The following is a 17,454-nucleotide window of genomic DNA, read 5'->3' as shown; positions in this document are numbered from 1 at the left end:
CTCCGCTGCAGCACCCACACCCTCCTTGGTTTCTCTCGTGTCTTGTTTTATACCCATTTTCTTTCATCTTCTTCTCCTTCTCCTCTGCCCCATTTTGCTCTCCTATACTGCCTTTCTAATCTATGTAATGCGGTCAATGAAAGTTGTTTGTCAATATTCAATGCAATACTTTGTGTCTCGCTGTGATTCCGTCGTTATTTTGGTAGTCTGTTATTTCTACCGGGCCAAATATAATTCAACCTTGCATCCGGGCCCTCGCATGCTGGCAAACAAGAGGTGGGATGTAATAGTACCTTTGAAATTCCCTCTACGTAATCTAGTCCCTTTATACCCATTGGAATCCATCTCTTGAACCTCTCCTACTCCTTAAGTCGTTTGCTGGCCCGGCCTAGTGAATCGTCATGTAGTCCCGATCGTTTTGAGCCAGAAATACTACCCTGAGTGCGCATTTCGTCGTCTGGGCTAATGCGCCGGTGCGGATACTCGTTCTTCAGCCCCTCAAAGCAACCTGCTGTTAGTCTATCGCCGGTCGAAAAGAACGGGTGTTGCAATGCCTGAGATGCCGACAGTCTCTTCTGTGGATCGTATTCTAAAAGACCGGCGAGTAATCTATACCCTTCGGCCCCCAGAGACGTCAGTGGATAGGGCGATCCTGGCGTAGTATTGGCGCCTGGAACGTTTAGGCCGTTGACTGCTTGGTGGTACCACTTTTCAAGTAGTGACGTGTTTGGGGGTTTCTGATAGAGATTGTGATGTGGTTGGAGCATCATGGAGAGAGAAGTTTGCTCTGGCATGTGGACGACGAGAGGCCAACGGTCGCGCGAGGGCATTCCCATGATGTCGACAATCTTTTGCATTTGGCTGCGCTGAAAAGGTACCGTCTTCTTGCTGTCCATTTTGGCCTCTTCACCCTTGAAGATGGGTCGCAACGACATGAGCTCTGCAAAAATGCAGCCCACTGCCCACATGTCGATCGGAGGCCCGTAATGTTGCGAGCCAAGAATAAGTTCGGGTGCGCGGTACCATATGGTGACAACGACTTTGTCGCCACTAAACAAGCTATGTAGAGGTTTGTTGAACTGGCGTGCCAGGCCAAGATCACCAATCTTGACCTCACCGCTGCTCGAAACCATAATATTTGCAGGCTTCAGATCTCTATGAAGGATCCAGTTTGTGTGGAGGTATAAACAGCCATTCAGCAGCTGGAACATGATGCTTTTGATGGCTGTCGGCATGATTGGTCGTCGTGGGTGTTGCGTGTGGTGGTGAATAATCTGCAGCAGGTCATGCTCGCAAAACTCGAACACGATGTAGATGCACTTGGGCTCCAGGATGATTTCGATTAGCTTGACGACGTTCGCATGCCGCAGTTCTGTACACAGCGACATCTCTCGGATGGCTGATTGCGAGATTCCTGTATATGCTAGCTGCTCGCCCTCCTTGTCGGGCTTGAACTTTTTAATGGCGTACTCCCCGGGCCGGCCACTGCGATCCGTAGCCTTGTACACGCGGCCATATGTGCCACTACTAATGAAGCCCATGATCTTGTACTTGTCTCGCACGCGGTAGCGCGGCTGGTATGCCTGGAGGCCCATTGTTCGATCGGAGTCTAGATGGCAATGTTGAGTTAGTATGCTGGGTTCTAGTTGTAAAGAGAAGACAGGCAATGCCGCTTTCGCAAGTTATTGCTTGTAGGAAGGAATGCATGATGCGATTTATCGCAGGATCAAAACAAGCTGTGTTCGCGTTGTCGCCTGGACTGTGCGCTTTAAGGAATTCGTCCGCGCTGAGCCGGGACCAGACGCACCTAAAGACGGGTTTGTCAGGCTCATATCCCGCGGAGCTGGCGAAGAGACGGTGAGTTGAATAGCCTGCCGTTGTCGCAACGAGGATCGGTGGTTGCGTTGATGAAAAAGGCCCCGCCGAGCAGGGGACTGTGTAGGTTGTGGTTATGCAATAGTTATCTGATGGAAGATTGCGTAGCAAGCAAGGCTTGCACAAGTTCAAGGGATCGCAAAGACTGCAGATGCTAAGCAAAGCGTGTTGGGGGGGGGGGTGAAATTAAGGATACGGCGTGAAGTTCAGCTGATGCGTCGTTCAATATGTGTTGTGCAATCGTCGACTTTTTGTTTGCGCGACTTGGTGATGACGATTTAGTTCCCGATTGCTCAATGTGGCGCCGATAAATCAGGTGTGGCGCTAAAAATCCGCCACATCAACCTCAGGCCTCTATCACATACGGGTCGTGACAATAGACCAAGGACAACTTGATACAATAAAGAACTTGTTTAACTAAACCCAGCAACTACCATGCAATCAAAACGTGAGGCTGCTCTCGGTACATCGTGTCTCGTATCGGTACACATGAACTTCGCGACTGCTACCCATTTCTCTACCTTGGGCCCAGCTTCTCCAGCACGCGCACACCCTGTTCCTCCCACTCTTGCTTCGTCACCCACATGTTCTCCTTGTCTGCCATGATGTTGGCAAGCACTGCGCCGCCAAGGAACACCATGTGGCGTCGTCTCGGGGGGTCTTCTATCCGGACTTTAAACTTGCTCAGACGCTCGGGGTTTCCACCCAGCACGCGCGTCAGCCACAGCTGCTTAATCTCCTTCTCCAGTCTTGAAGGCAGACCGGGGTACATGCTGCTACCGCCAGAAAGAACAATCGCCTTGTAGAGAGCCGAGCGGACATCGACATCGGCTGCCTGGATGGTGTTGAACAGGAACTCGGCCATACCCGGCTGCTCGCAGTCGACTAGGTGGGGCTGGAACAGACATTCAGGTGCTTCGAAGCGTTCGCTGCCGACGCGGATGACACGACCATCGGGCAGAGTGTAGCTTTGCACTAGTGTAGTAGTGTCTTCGGAAAGACGCTTGTCCAGCTCCAGGTCGTAGGACACGTAGCAGAACTTCTCCTTGATCTGGCGTACTGTTTCAAAATCGGCAGTACGGTTGAGCGCATAACCACGGCGAGTGAGTAGGTTGATGAGGTTGCGTGTAACATCGCGACCAGCAACATCTAGACGGCGAGTGAGGTGATTGAGGACGACGGATTCGTACACGGGAACAATATGGGTCACACCGTCACCGGAATCGACGACAACGCCGGAGGAGAGACCTGGCAGAAGATACAGCGTCAGCACACGCAGCGGCATGTTAGGTTCCCAGGCATGTATAGCGTGCATTGGTAGGCCAAAAGGCCGCACGTCTAGGAATCAAGAAACAAAAGGACGCAAGAGAACTCACCTTGAGCATACAGTGCTAGAACGGCCTGGATCGCAACATAGACACCGCCAAACTCGTAGCGCTCAAACATGACCTCACACATCTGCTCACGGTTCTTCAGGGGGTTCATGGGCGGCTCAGTCAGCAGAATCTTGCGTCCTCTCGGGTCAACCTTCATCTTCTCGAAAAAGGTGTAGTCCCAGAGGTGTTGCATATCATCCCACTTCTTGACAATGCCGTTCTCCATCGGGTAGCTAATCTGAAGCATAGTACGGGCGGCAGCGGCATCGTCACCGCACATAATGTCCTTGATGACGAGGTCATCGTCGCCCTTTTCCTCGGTACGCAGAATCGGCCGTCCAACAATGGAGGGGTATTGGAACTCGGGGAAGTTCTGGGCGGCGTAACCGACCTTGAGGAAACCGGTTCCTCCGTCGAGCACTGTGGTGAAGAAAGAAAGAGGTCAGTCAAATCTGAAGGGAGATAGCGCCACAATAGTGGTGGGTGTATTTGTGGTGTGGGACGCGGAAGTTGCGGAGAGACGCCGAAAAGCCCCATGGAGGCTATTATCTAAGTATACCCGCAATTGAATCGGGGAGTCCATGACTGAGAAGACAGGATAGACAGTGAGAAAGAGTGCGTGGACATACCAATGGGAGCAGACATGGCGAAGAGCTTTCTTAACAAGACAGAACAAAGACAGGCAAGCAACCGCAAGCAGCCCAATAGCTTCCAGGCTGCAATGTGTAGATGATGAAGGGCAATTGGAAGGCGGTGCGATTTGGTCGCAGCAAGCTCAGCTCAGCTTAACTAGGCTTCCAGCGAAGCCTGGAGGATTGCGGTTCGAGGCTGAAGTGACGATATGGTCGGCTGTTTAACGGCTGTCAGAGGCTGTTGCCGGCTGGCGGATGGTCCGGGAAGGAGAAAGGGACAGTGTTGATGACGATGGCAGCTTCGGAGCAAATCGAAGATGGCCAGCAGGAATGAAGCAGATGGCTGTGTCGTGTTGAGGCGAAGGAAGGCTGGCGGGGTTTGAACGGCTATTGACAGTAAACAGGCGAGTTTACGGGGAGAGCCCCTGTATCTCTGCGTTGTAGTTTCAGTGGATTGGGGCATTCCGGCCGCCTGCAAGCTTAATACTAGCTCCAGTGCTTTGCCTCTTTCACGCTGGTTAGGGTATGGTCCCATTGCAATACAGGCAAGCTTCTAACCCTGGGCCTTTTTCGACAGATCTGATTACTCGAAGCCTTTACTCGATAAGATCGATTTATCAGTAACTACATATAAAAGAGAACCACCAGTAGATTAGTTAGCCCTTCTCGATCACTCTTTCCTCTGTGCATACCTACCAGATATGAAAGCCCTCATCATCAACCCCAACTCTTCACAACACATGAGCGACGGTGTCAAAAAGGCCCTTGACGCCCACGTTGACTCTTTAGTGAGTAAACAGGCACTGTGCATGCTCTAGGTCCAAGCTTTCCTGACCCATATTTCTAGAACCTCAATGTCGAAGTCACTGTATATACGGCTCCCAAGACTAGCCCGCAGAGCATAGATGACGCCGAGGACATAGAGGAAAGCTCCAAGGCCGTACAGGCCGATCTGTTCCCGCAACTGTCGTTTCTCCAGAGTTTTGGCATGATTCTGATAGCGTGCTTCAGTGTTCATCCCCTCGTGAAAGCGGTGGATAAGTACGTTAACAAGGGCCGCAGCACGAGAATCCCCGTCACGGGCATCTTTGAAGCAGCCGTCCTGGAGGCCGATAGTGCTGCTAGACGTATAGCGCTACCCTCTGACGACAACCAGAGAGTTCCGCGTTGGGGAATCGTTACGACTGGGAAGTTCTGGGAAAGTCATCTTACCCATGGTGTGGCCAAAAACCTAACAGACAGTGAGGACCAGAGCCCCAGCCCTCACTTTGCAGGGGTGTTTTCCACTGGCCTGAATGCAGGCGATTTCCACAATGTGGATCCCGATACAGTGAAGCAGCGGCTCTGTAAAGCTGTGGATAGACTACTCAGGGTTGGGAACGTTCAGTCTATCATCATGGGCTGTGCTGGCATGGCCGGACTTGAGGATATCATCCGGAACGAGGCTATCAAGATATATGGGGATCAAGGAAAAGATCTCCACATAGTTGACGGCCTAAAGTCTGGGTTAACCTTGTTGGCGAGTGAAGCCTAGACGGGTGGTTTGTAGATAGTTATATCCAACTGAAGATGTAATTGTAGGAGGCACGAAGCAATTTGAGAGAGCACTACAAGGCGCAGAGAATAAACGCAGCTGTAACCATCAAGCAAGGAAAAGAAAACAATAACTATACTAGTTATAGGAAGGGGAAGTGGGGAAAACAAAATACAAGTCCTGGACGACCATGATGTAAATTTAATCAAGGCGACGCGTACGTCCCCAGACTTCATCAGCATTGCGCTTGCCTTTAGTCTCGGGAACATATGATAGCACAAAGAGGAACACTAGGACTGCAAAACCACCAAATATGTAGTAGATCCAACCAGCACCGCCAAGAATTTCGTTAAGGAAAGTGTTTACGATAGGGAAAAACTGTGCAATCAGGAATGTTGCGATGTAGTTGGAGCCCAGAGCCCAGCTTTGAGCCGCGCCAACAGCCTCCTGGTTTACAAGTTCGGATGCCATGATGAATGGGACAGGACCCAAGCCGACAGCGAAGAAGCCGACAAACCCGAGAACCGCAAAGGCCGAGAGATACTTCATACCGGTTTGAATAGAAAAGGCAAGCAGGACGGAGCTAGTGCCTTGGCCAGCAATCGAGAGCAAAAGGCATTGGCGACGTCCCAGCTTGTCGGGGAGTGGTGAACAGGCGACAGTCGTGCCAAGATTCACGAGCGAAATGATGATGGTCAGTAGCGCAGAACTGATGGGCAGCATATCATTCAGCAAAGATACGGAGTACATGATGATGCTGTTGATCCCGCACAACTGCTGGCCTGTAGCAATGCCCACACATGCGACGATGCCCTGTAAGGCATCCGGATCATGTAGTACCTCGAGGAAACCCAAGTGAGATCCATCTGCAGTTGAGCCGGCGTTGGAAGGTGGGATTGGAGGCGAGAGTAAGCCCTCTTGTTCGGCTGTGGACTCGGCCCTGGCAGCAGAATCGTAGTCTTTCCATCCCGCCACCTCATCCGAAATGTCTGCATTTGGCCCACCACGAATACGTTGCAGATTGCGCCGCGCAGATTCAAACCGGTTTTGGCTAGCGAGCCATGCGGGGCTTTCGGGGATGAAGGACAGGCCGAAGAGGTGTGCGCAGCCTAGCAAAATTCCCGAACCGAGAATCCAGCGCCATGCGTTGCCATACGACATGAAGTAGCCTTCAACTTGTGTGATAAGGATGCCCACGTTGATCATGACCTGGGTCGATGTACCAAAGAGACCGCGCGAAGCAGGAGGCGCTACTTCGCTAACGTATAGAGGGACAATGACGGTGGATGATCCAGCACCCAGTCCCCCGATCAAACGGCCAAGCGCTATCATTCCGACACTACCAGCAAAGGTTTCGAATAGGGCGCCAATCAGGAAACAGGCACCGGTGATGCGCATGGCCGGGCGGCGGCCAAGCTTCGACGTAATGGGACCAGCGGCAAGGGCGCCAGTCAGACCGCCGATGGTGAATATGGAGGAGATTGTGGCGAAGGCGGCTTCGGACATGGGAATGCAGTCGGGGAGCAAGCCATCGCTACTATCCGCCATTGGGGCGACACCGGAACCCGAGACCCAGCGGCCGATTTTTGATGTAAGCGAAGCTGCCGGCCTGAGCTTGCAGGTGATGACATCTTGAGGAGCGTTGAGCTCAGCCTAGCAGTTTTTAGTAACGGGGCAAAAATCATGTAGACAATAACTAAGTGATGTAGGCTTTTAGTTTGCCAACTTACAATGTGGAAGCCAAACTGTAGTGGGCCCAGGGCTGCCAGGAACACTATGATGATGGCATAGATACTTGCGCCGCCCAAGCGATTTTGGGAACCAGACATCGTGAGCTGCACGGAAAACGAGAGACGAGGCTAGAATGAGTGTTTTAATATTGTACAGACGGAGCGCAAGTTTCCCGTCGAGGGAAGATAACGGCAGCACGTCCTACTTGAATATAAGTAAAAACAAGAAAAGATCTAGTTATTCCCAAAATATTCAAGGTCGCCAAGTCCGCAAATACAAAGTTGCGCTGGGCTGGGATGGATGTGCTTAAAAGTGGAATCATGATTGTTCTCCATTTTTGTTGAACGTACCTTTTGTGGGGAAGATGGAGGATTGGGGTGGAGCTTTCGGTGAGCCTAGCATCTGCACGTCTTTTATTGGCCAGTGACCGAGATTACCTAAGGATCAAGCAACATCGTTCTCTGGCCTACAGTAATTAAAGCTCTTGCGGAGAAGATCAGTGCCGAACTGCCACTCCAGATCCGCCCTCCGATAACCCGAATTTCGCCTTTCCCGGTTTCACAAGCCTTCCGCCCGCCGAAGTCATGACTTCTCCTTCAGAATCCACCCAGCCCGTCCGCCGTAAGCCTGCCTTGCACCAACCCTCTTCTCAACCAACTCAACCCGACTCTCACACTTGCGGGACGCCGGGCTCCAATCCGGGCTAGCATACCTCAGCTTATATGGCTACTCAAAGAGATCTATATTTGCTATTTTTCTCCTCAATTCGAAATATTCTGGCTAACCTCACATCGCTTAAAATAATAGGCGCAACCCGCGAGGAAATGCGCGAGGCGCGGCTCCCTCTGGCCTACCGTGATAGCTGTGCGCATCTTCTGATTCCTCTTAACCGCTGCCGTTACGATACGTATTACCTGCCTTGGAAGTGTGAGGTATGTCTATAGACGTCCATTGGGTCACCCACGCTATGCTGGGCCTATGTTGGCGGCGCCCCGAACACCCTCATTCCGAATCCGTAACTCGTCTTTCTTGGGACGGCCCAGCTAGTCAAAGTCTTCTTCCTTATTTTCGGCTTTCTAATTTCTTCTCTCTTGGTGTTCAGGATGAACGCCATTCATACGAAAAGTGCCAGTACCTCGAGTTCAAGAAGCGTGTTGCTAAGATGGACGAACTCCGTGCCGCCAAAGGTGGTGCCCGCAGCAACTAAAGATGTAGGCTTTCTACAATCGACTCATCTCACAGTTAAGCCATGCAGACCCAAGCTCAACCGTGCCAGTCACGTTCAACTTCGCGAGCCCAGTCGAGAAGAACCAGCCCATCAGCAGAGGCCATGCCATTTGCATTACAGACTGCCTAGGAGCAACAGAAAGAACAGTACCATCACGCAAATAAGCATACATAGATACAGAATTGTCTAGAGTTTTACCTTTGAGGATATATCCATGAGAGCGTATTCTGACGACGTCTAGCTAGGGCGCAGGTTAAAGATAGTGCAAGATTACAACAGCATACAATTGGTGCCCCCAGAAACGGCAATTGGTGTCAACCTACCTGAATTTACGGATATCTGAGCCATCTCTAGAAACCCGGATACTTTGAGTAGTAGATTATAAGCGCATGTATTAGTTAACACAAAGAGCATAGTTGATCGTAAATGAAGTGGTGAGGATACAGAGAGGGTTCTAATCTTGTAGACATAACGATCGTATGTATCGAAGGTCAGGTTTATCACTCGGGAAACATCATGTGCTTTGAGGTGATAGATGACTAGAATAGAAAGATACAAATAAATTTTCACAGGCTATTCACGTTAGACTATGTTCAGTTTCTCATACATGTGCACTATGATCACATATAAAATCGTCGGCCGGCCAGTCATGTTTGGGATGTTGAACAGGTTCCGAGTTAGCGCAGTAGGGTTATATGGGGTTTGGCTATTATGGGCATCAGGAAAGGCTGGTGGACCCCCGCGATAATACATGATGACGCGCGCGGCAGATTTGGCTTTATCAGGGATCACACAGCGACTGGGATTTATAATATTTGGCTAATACTACCGTGAAAAAGTAGCACGGAGCTGCGGGCGACATCAATACTGCATATTCTGAGCATCCTGTTCGTACCGTAACTAGAACTCATGTTCTGTTTAGCTGTTCACTGTGTATGTGCACATGTTTCCTTTCTTCCATGCCGCGGAAGAAGTCACAAACAGGAAGTGGGGCCCCGCTTCATTACTAATCACATCAATGGTCTGTTAGTAATAAATCGCCTGGTAAAATAGACAATTAAATCCAGAAAGAGAAGACAGAAGGCGGACTTCGGGACGTGCGCTTGATTTGGACTCGGAGGGTAGTTGGAGTCGGCCTTGACTGGCCTGATCTGGCAACTACGCTAACGAGAAGGGAGAGAGGGTTTTAGTTTTCTTGACGTCTTCGTCTCTCGGTCTGACACTTTCTTCTTCTCTTTTTTTCCTTCATATTTAACTTCGCACCCTTGGGCTGTTTTGCATGTCTCATTGTTGCCGTCCTTTGTTGTTCCCCCGACTCACTCGTTTTTTTTGCTTGTTTTTCAGCACCCCTCCTATTTCTCTATAAGAAGACGGCACGAACGTACTGCCCCTTCTCTTTCCCTGTGCAACCACCATATCCGGCCTCACTATCTCATCGCACCACTATCGGCCAATTGCAGTCGGATTCCAGTGCGGAAACTTGCTAATCTTGAATCGCAATGTCACGACCACCCGAGCCCCCGCAGACCGCCGTCGGCTCCGGCCCCGGCCTCGCAGTAGGAGCTGAATCCTTCCCCATCGCGACCCAGCTCCCCTCGTTCTACTCACCACATGCCGCCGCCGACCGGAACCCTAGAGCCGATTCTCCCGACAATATATCTCTTAATGGCGGTACAGATGCCGACTTCCCTGCCCCTCGCCAAGCGCCACCTGCGTCGATCCTGTCGCCTTCCTTTACCCCGCCGCAAACTCCTGGTTCACATACCCCGCGCCCCGACGCAGCCCCGCGATCTGTGCCCGTAGATAGCACAGATCCAAAGGGAGGCTGTGGTAACAAGCGGCCAAGGCTGCTTGAGAAATTGCCTGAAGTGACATGCCTAGTAAGGGCGCGCATTCCTACTACGGCCGGAACCGAAATGTTTTTGCATCTTTACTCCAATAATGTCGACAACAAAGAGCACCTAGCAATTGTGTTTGGGCCCAGCATTAGAAGTAGGAGTCTGGATGCTGTAGTTCCAGGGGAGACGGAAATGGACCGTATGGTCCGAGGAGCATACACAGGGCGCCTGTTCCCTGGGCGAACAACAAGTGGCATGGCTAAGGACGGCGAAGAAACCACTGCTGCTACTAATGTCGCAGAGCAGCCCAAAGCAACAACTCCCCTCGTTCGCATACATTCCGAGTGCTATACCGGCGAAACTGCCTGGTCAGCCCGTTGTGACTGTGGCGAGCAGCTAGACGAAGCCGCGAGGCTTATGACTCTGCCGTCCAACACAGATGGCGGGATCATCATTTACCTGCGCCAAGAGGGCCGAGGCATTGGATTAGGCGAGAAGCTCAAGGCATACAATTTGCAAGATCTTGGCTCAGACACGGTGGAGGCGAACTTGATCCTGCGTCATCCCGCCGACGCTCGAAGCTATGGCCTTGCAACGGCGATGCTCATGGATCTTGGACAGACTGAAGTCAAACTGCTCACTAACAATCCCGATAAGATCCGTGCCGTTGAGGGCCCTAACAGAGAAGTTGTGGTGAAGGAGCGTGTGAGCATGGTGCCGTTGTCGTGGAAGGGCCGAGGAGGCTTCCGCAGCCAAGAAGTTGAAGGCTACTTAAAAACAAAGGTACGTGAGCAAGATTGGGGGCAGAAAACGAGATGGACTCCTTTTATGTCTGCAACATCATACTAACGGATGACTACAGATAGAGAAAATGGGACACATGCTGGACTTGGGCTCCATGCCACAATAGGCGACGGATGAGTTTGAGAACAGAAGGGAGGAAAGGACGGGGTTAAGGGGGGATATATCGCAAGCCGGAGTTTGGATGTACCGCCAAACGAGCCCTTTGCTGTGCAATTAGCAATTAGCAATGATATTTTGTATTTTATCGTCTTCGTCTTCGTTGTTTTACATGTTGCTGCGCATAGCTGTCTGCATTTCGAATGGAAATGGTACATAGTACTTTGTACCCCTGTTGAAGCCGACCCACAAAAAAGTTCCAAGACTCTGTCCGAATATTTGCAAGGCGCGTTTGAAGAAATCCGCAATTGCAGTTTGCGACTTGCAGCAACAGCTTGGGCAAACTTGTGATACCTGCCTGTCTTGTTTCTCTTCATCGCAGCCCTTTGAACGAAAAAGTTGAGAGATTGTCGTTATCACCGGATTTTCACAACATAAAGCTGGTGGCATTATTTCGACCGACTCGAACCTAACATCCAAATCATCACCATCGCATTTGCCAGTGCGCAGCAAGTTTTCGTCCAACTCAACTTCACGAGGTCGGCTCTCCTCTGCGTCTCACGAAACCGATCGATCATACACCCAGTTCTCTTTGATAATAAGCCAGCCGGGGCTATACCTTAACTACCGGGCCATGAGACTTCGGCTGATTGTCCGCCGCGTTGCCGCGCCGGATTCACGGCTCCTGTGGAATGTTCCAGACCAGACCGATTACCCCGTGTCACGGCTCACTGCCCAAGTACACGCGGTGCTTCCACTGTATTCAGAGAACAACTCAGCATCTACGCTGGAGGACTTTGTTGTCGAGCTGGTTGATAAGAACGGCGGCTCATTTGAATGTCTGCACTTTCAGCAAATCACTGAAATCCTGAAGGAAGACGACCAAGTCTTGTGAGTAGAACAAGAGATCACGCGCCGTGGGGAGCTCTATTTCCTTTTGACTTTGCTGACCATATGCGCGCTCCGCGTCAACAGAATTCGACCTTTGCGCCACGATGAACTCGATGCTCGTGAAGCCTCTGGGCGCATGCTCTGCGAGGAAGACGGCCCAACAATCGTGGACGGCGTATCCTACGGAAGCCTGCGCGCCATCTCGCTCTATCCACCAAACACCAACGATGCGTCTCAATCTTACTCACGTGTCTCCAAGCGAAGACGCACTTCCTACTTCAATGCCAGTGACATCGAAGCCAGCACTCCTGCTAGACTGACGGTTGGGAACCGGGCACCATCGGAAACACCTACCTACCAGCCCGGATCCAGCACGCGATCACAGTGTGCTTTGGAAATAGAAAAACCTGAGCCTGAATTGGTGCCCAAGGACCGTCGCCTCTCAGATGCCCATCAACAAGCGGCACCTCTCCCAGACACGTCTCGCAGCCAAGTTATGAGAAACACCCCACCAAAGAACCTACCCCAGCCGCTTTCTTTCACACCAAGAAACCAACCTACACCGAGAAATATGCACAAATCCAACGGCTTTGTTGAAACGCAACCTCGGCTGCTTGCTAATCCCACAAAGTCACCTAAGGACTTGTGCAGAGTGAAGCAACGGACGGTTTTTGGAAAGCAGGACCAAGAGATTCCGGAAATAGCGGAGTTCGACTCTGATGAACCGCCCGAAGAGGCTTCTTCCAAGGCCCCCACGAACCAACAGAAGGTCCCTCAGATAGAAACTTTGTCAGTTGAAGTGGCCCAGCCAGTCCCACGGCCGCAGTCTCAAGAACCCTCCCATGGAGCTGGATCTTCAAAATATCAAGATTCTCAGAATGAGGAGAGCCAAGTCCTTTTGGCCCATAAAAATGTGCCCGACCTGGGAAGCCCCATGTCTGAGGATTCAGATGACAGTTCGGATGATGGCTCGGACGATAGTTCCAGCGATAGTGATTCTTCGGAAAGCGATGATGACCAGGTCAGGAAGGTTACCAGAAGGGAGGTCGCAAACGCCAAATCCACTGCTAATGTCGCCGAGGCTCCTTCTGCGCCAGTTTTGCTTTCGAGTTCTTCATCGTCAAGCTCGGACTCTTCAGACTCGGATTCGTCATCTGATTCGGATTCGGATTCCTCTAGTGATGACGATCAAGCTACTCGTCCATCCGCAGTTTCCACGAGCCATAGGCTTACACACACTAGCACGGCAATGCCAACCAAGGCTGGTATGACCAAAACGCAAAAGCGAAATGAACGCCGCCGAATTGCGCTCAAAGCCCGCCGTCAAGCACAAGCCCAGCCGAACGTGCTCGAAAAGGATAACACTGCCGATGAGATTGAACAACGTCGACAGGCTTTGCTAAGGTCACTATTGGGCTATGAGAGTCTTGCTCCTGAAATTGAAGCCGAACCACAAGCCAAGAATAAAGCCAATGTTTCTCCGCCCGAGTCCGATCGTCACCAAGAACCTCAACCTGAGGCCTCATCTAGTACCCATGCATCGAAGAGCGTCAACAGTGATGCATCTGATCTTAACAGCTGGCGCAGCAAGCTTAATCTCCGGGCTATAGAGTGTATCAGAGAAGACATGGACCTTGGGGAACCGCCTTTCCCCTTTGTTCAACGCTGGTATCGCAAACAGTCTACCACTCAAGGGAAGCGAAAGCGTAGGGAGTGGGATGAAGAGGCCACTCAGGATCAGTTACCATACGACGATACAGACGTCGTTGATCACGGCTATTACGATCACGACAGCATGGCGTATGGATACGAAGAGCCCCAAAATTACAACGACAAAAGCCGTGTATTGGACGTTCCGCCTGAGCCACGGGATGATCTTCCTGAGCCGCCTAAAGATTTGGCTACACTATCTGTTCTTAAGTTAGGAGAAGCTAAAAAGGAGATGGTCATTACCTATCAAAAATGGATCTTGTCGACAGCTACCAACTGGGAACCAGTGATTGCCAGTGTCACCGCCATCATCACTGAAGTTCATGAAGACTCGTCCTTGACAGTTCGTCTCTCATATCGAGACCAAGAGAAAGAGCGGCCCGAAAAGGAATACGACCCGGCCACCGGGCAGCGCATCTACCGTGGCTTTGAAGCTCCTGACGACGACGACCAAGACAACGAGAACATGAATGGAATCGAAACTATAGCATTTGCAGAATTGGTGGACCCCCGTGTGGTGGTGGACCCCACAAAGGACCACGAAGAAGCCCATATCCACAAGGACGGTACGTTTGGTGAAGCTGTACAAGACATCCAACCACATGGACCGCCTCAACAGTCGGAGGAGAAGAATGATCAGGACAAGAACGAAGCTGTAGCACAGATGGATGTGGACAGTGCTCAAGGATCACCCAAATCTAGCCTGGACTCTGATGCTGATGCTGATTCTTCCTATCAACCATCCTCGCCATTCATCGTTTCTCTTCCGACCATGGCCGACCAAGAATCTTCTGAGTCTCATTCACACCTTGATATCTCGCAGGTTACTGATCAAACTATGGTTGCTAACTTCTCTTCTCAGGTGGAAGTTAACTCCCAAGTAGATAAAACTGTAGATTCAGACCCCTCACCAGGCCGTGAGCTTGATGAGCCCCGATCACGCGAACCTAGTGTCCCAGGAAAGAGTCAGCCTGGAAATACTCTTCAAGCACTAGCTAGTGAGGGATCTGCATCACCCACCTCAGTCGCAATTTCTGCTCCTCCTTCAGCACAGAGCTCCCATCACCAGGACAGTGAAGAGGAGGTAGACATAAATATGCCAGACATTCAAGTCTATGACGATGCCCAAGAGAGCGTTGTACACTCTGCAGACCTTTCAGACACCTCCGACTACAACATGCCCAGCGCACAGAACTATGTGAAGTCCCAGAACACAGTCAGCATTGTTGACCCAGCTGAGGACTTACACTCAACAACCACTCCCTCAGAACCCAAATCCAATACAGACGACGCTACGCTCGACTCCAACAAGACCTCGGCCCTGTCTCCTCGGCCCTCTTACACCAGACCAACCTCCGCATCACCTGAGCTAGCATTCCTTCCTCTCCTCGAGGCCCAACTCAATCCACAAGAGAGTCCAAGACCGCAAACGCCCAATAACGGGCAAGATAACAGCCGGTGGGACACGTCCAGCTCCCCATTACCGACACTGGAGGAAATGCTCTCAGCCCCGAGAGCGACACAGTCTACCAATCGCTCCTCGCCCAGTCACACCCCCGTTCCAAGCTTGCGCGCATCTAGTCTTCGCACCCAGGCGATCCCGGGACTCGCTCAACCCGCGACAAGCATAGTCTCAAGTCAACTGACGAGCCCGAGTCTATCGCAAGCGCCTCGGACACCATTTGAGATGCGTCCTGGGTCACAGGTTATTGATCTGTTGAGCAGCGACGATGACGAGTAAATAACAAGAAAAGACGTTAAATTCGACATATAGAGAGCATTGTACTAGCGATGAGTCCCAGTGGAGTCCAAGTATGAGTGGCGATTGTAGGAGTTTGACCATTGATATCCATATACCCAGAGGGTCAGGCTAAGGTAATAAAAGTTTAGAATCACGATAGTTACATACTTGCTTTGTCCATCATAGAACCCACAACATTTTAGTCTGTGTAACCCTAGCCTCCCAGGCTTACGACCGATCATTACCCCTGAGCCGGCTCTCTTACAATTCATGGCATCACAGCACATAAAAATACAAAGTCATGAGCGTTTCCTAAGTTTTTTTTTTTGCTTAATTGTTGTTTTGTTTTGTCTTTTTAAGCAGGCGCTTCTCCAGCGACCTAAAACCTCTCTCTCCAATTCTCAGGAAGTAAAAATAAAACAATGTTCGCTTTTTTCTGTCATACAGCATCATCAAGGGCCGGATAGGAGATGTTCAAGACAACCATTGCTTTTATGCCTGGTGGCCCCAGTACCGAAAATGAAATGAGCCCCCTTCGTTCCCAGCACATATTCCAAACTGTCCATGGAAAAAAAGGAAGAAAGAAGAAAGGTCGCAGAAGAGGCGAGCCACGCAAGAAGGAAATAAAGGAGGACGGGCGCCCACCGTTTATTTCTCCTTCTTGGCCTTGGCACCCTTGGTCTTGGCAGTGCCACGGAGGGTCTTCTGGCGGTTCTTGCGCTGCTTGCCTGTTATAGAGATGATGTGTTAGTGACGGTAATACTCTTGGCAGCCACGAGGGGACAGCCATGCCAGATAGACCGCATGATGATTAGGGACGGAGTATAAGAAAGCCTCTTGTCTTCCCAGGGGAGAAGACAGGAGACAAAAGCCCTTCTCGACTCGTCTGTAACAGCCACCACCTAGGTAACTAGCAGCCATGGTAGCAGCCACGAAAGCAGACTGTTCGTTGTCTGAAAGACATTGAACCGAAAACAGCGTAGCCACAGGCTGCTAGGCACCCGTTGGTGGCAGTGGAAGCGGCAGAGAGAGCGAGGATAGCACTTACGCTGTTGCCGGGAGGCACGCTCAACCTTGGTGGCGAGGCCGACACGAACCAGGCGGTAGCGGGGCTCGAACTTGGTCATGGCCTCGGGGGAGTCGTAGACCAGGGCGAAGCCGGTGGTCTTGCCACCACCGAACTGGGTGCGCAGACCGAAGACCGAGACACGGTCCTTGGTGGCCTTGTACATGGTGGCCAGCTTCTCGCGGAGCTCATCCTTGGAGATGTTGGCACGGTTGGGGTGCAGGATGTCACTGGGAGTCATTTTATGTTAGAAAAGTGTATTCCGACCAGGAATCTGTGCAGTCGATTCGAGTGTGCATCAATGGAGACATTGTGACGTGGTTTGCGATCGTGTTGCTAGGTCGAGTCGATCGTTTCGGCGTGGTTGTCGGGTCCCATCGGGTGCTGCCGACGATGAATTCCTGAATGTTGTTGTTCAAAGCTTTGGTTTGGTAGGCTTCGAGTCGGATAGTTTCGATCACGTTCACAACAGTCTCACACAAATGCACACATTGATCGATGATGCCGGAAATTAGATTGGTAAAACTCACACAACCATCTGCTTGCGACCCAGCAGGGGGTTGCGGATGAACTTGCGGGTGCGCAGAGTGACGGGAGTATCGACGTCGGCCATTTTTGCGGTGTGTGATTTGCAAAGGGGAAAAAATCAGGACAGAGGAAGAGGGGACAAATGAATCGTGATACTTTTCTTCAGGCCAAGACAGCAAGCTCAAAAATGTTAATGTGGAGACTTGGCCCACGCCCCACACAGGAATTTTGCATCAATGGCCAGTTCGTGTGGGGCTGAGTAATCAAGCCCTACCAGGAAGTTTGTGGCTGTTGCCAAGCGGGGCGGCTGAAAAGCACGTGCAGATGACAAGGATTTGAAAGCATGCAAGTTGTGGCGCCCGACAGCCCCAGCCACAGTGCTTTGTACGACCATGATTAGACTG

The 17,454-nt window shown here is 51.2% G+C and overlaps 8 protein-coding genes across 8 annotated transcripts; 4 read left to right on the top strand and 4 right to left on the bottom strand.

Annotated features, from left to right (window-relative positions):
* Positions 1–359: 359 nt before the first annotated feature.
* Positions 360–1,595, bottom strand: BROUX77_005068 (uncharacterized protein; the record flags this gene model as incomplete). The annotated part of the gene is made up of 1 exon (XM_073749901.1): positions 360–1,595. The coding sequence occupies one exon, from the start codon at positions 1,593–1,595 to the stop codon at positions 360–362; it is 1,236 nt and encodes a 411-aa protein (XP_073605525.1).
* Positions 1,596–2,392: 797 nt separating this feature from the next.
* Positions 2,393–3,896, bottom strand: BROUX77_005067 (uncharacterized protein; the record flags this gene model as incomplete). Its single annotated transcript, XM_073749899.1, has 3 exons — positions 2,393–3,123; positions 3,252–3,671; positions 3,881–3,896. 3 exons carry the CDS (start codon positions 3,894–3,896, stop codon positions 2,393–2,395), a joined length of 1,167 nt encoding a protein of 388 aa, XP_073605524.1.
* A 688-nt stretch (positions 3,897–4,584) lies between these two features.
* Positions 4,585–5,417, top strand: BROUX77_005066 (uncharacterized protein; the record flags this gene model as incomplete). The annotated part of the gene is made up of 2 exons (XM_073749898.1): positions 4,585–4,671; positions 4,731–5,417. The coding sequence occupies 2 exons, from the start codon at positions 4,585–4,587 to the stop codon at positions 5,415–5,417; spliced, it is 774 nt and encodes a 257-aa protein (XP_073605523.1).
* A 201-nt stretch (positions 5,418–5,618) lies between these two features.
* BROUX77_005065 (uncharacterized protein) lies at positions 5,619–7,246 on the bottom strand (the record flags this gene model as incomplete). The annotated part of the gene is made up of 2 exons (XM_073749897.1): positions 5,619–7,070; positions 7,148–7,246. The coding sequence occupies 2 exons, from the start codon at positions 7,244–7,246 to the stop codon at positions 5,619–5,621; spliced, it is 1,551 nt and encodes a 516-aa protein (XP_073605522.1).
* A 486-nt stretch (positions 7,247–7,732) lies between these two features.
* On the top strand, positions 7,733–8,355 carry BROUX77_005064 (uncharacterized protein; the record flags this gene model as incomplete). The annotated part of the gene is made up of 3 exons (XM_073749896.1): positions 7,733–7,769; positions 7,956–8,080; positions 8,251–8,355. 3 exons carry the CDS (start codon positions 7,733–7,735, stop codon positions 8,353–8,355), a joined length of 267 nt encoding a protein of 88 aa, XP_073605521.1.
* Positions 8,356–9,875: 1,520 nt separating this feature from the next.
* BROUX77_005063 (uncharacterized protein) lies at positions 9,876–11,124 on the top strand (the record flags this gene model as incomplete). Its single annotated transcript, XM_073749895.1, has 2 exons — positions 9,876–10,997; positions 11,077–11,124. 2 exons carry the CDS (start codon positions 9,876–9,878, stop codon positions 11,122–11,124), a joined length of 1,170 nt encoding a protein of 389 aa, XP_073605520.1.
* Positions 11,125–11,748: 624 nt separating this feature from the next.
* On the top strand, positions 11,749–15,456 carry BROUX77_005062 (uncharacterized protein; the record flags this gene model as incomplete). Its single annotated transcript, XM_073749894.1, has 2 exons — positions 11,749–12,005; positions 12,090–15,456. The coding sequence occupies 2 exons, from the start codon at positions 11,749–11,751 to the stop codon at positions 15,454–15,456; spliced, it is 3,624 nt and encodes a 1,207-aa protein (XP_073605519.1).
* A 648-nt stretch (positions 15,457–16,104) lies between these two features.
* On the bottom strand, positions 16,105–17,135 carry BROUX77_005061 (uncharacterized protein; the record flags this gene model as incomplete). Its single annotated transcript, XM_073749893.1, has 3 exons — positions 16,105–16,184; positions 16,505–16,752; positions 17,053–17,135. The coding sequence occupies 3 exons, from the start codon at positions 17,133–17,135 to the stop codon at positions 16,105–16,107; spliced, it is 411 nt and encodes a 136-aa protein (XP_073605518.1).
* Positions 17,136–17,454: the final 319 nt, after the last annotated feature.

The sequence above is a fragment of the Berkeleyomyces rouxiae genome (genome assembly GCF_048999995.1).
Source record: "Berkeleyomyces rouxiae strain 22BRR77 chromosome Unknown BrBRR77_ptg000004l, whole genome shotgun sequence".
Lineage (NCBI taxonomy): Eukaryota > Fungi > Ascomycota > Sordariomycetes > Microascales > Ceratocystidaceae > Berkeleyomyces > Berkeleyomyces rouxiae.
The sequence above is the reverse complement of the archived record's forward strand: the minus strand, read 5'-3'. Positions and strand labels throughout refer to the sequence as shown.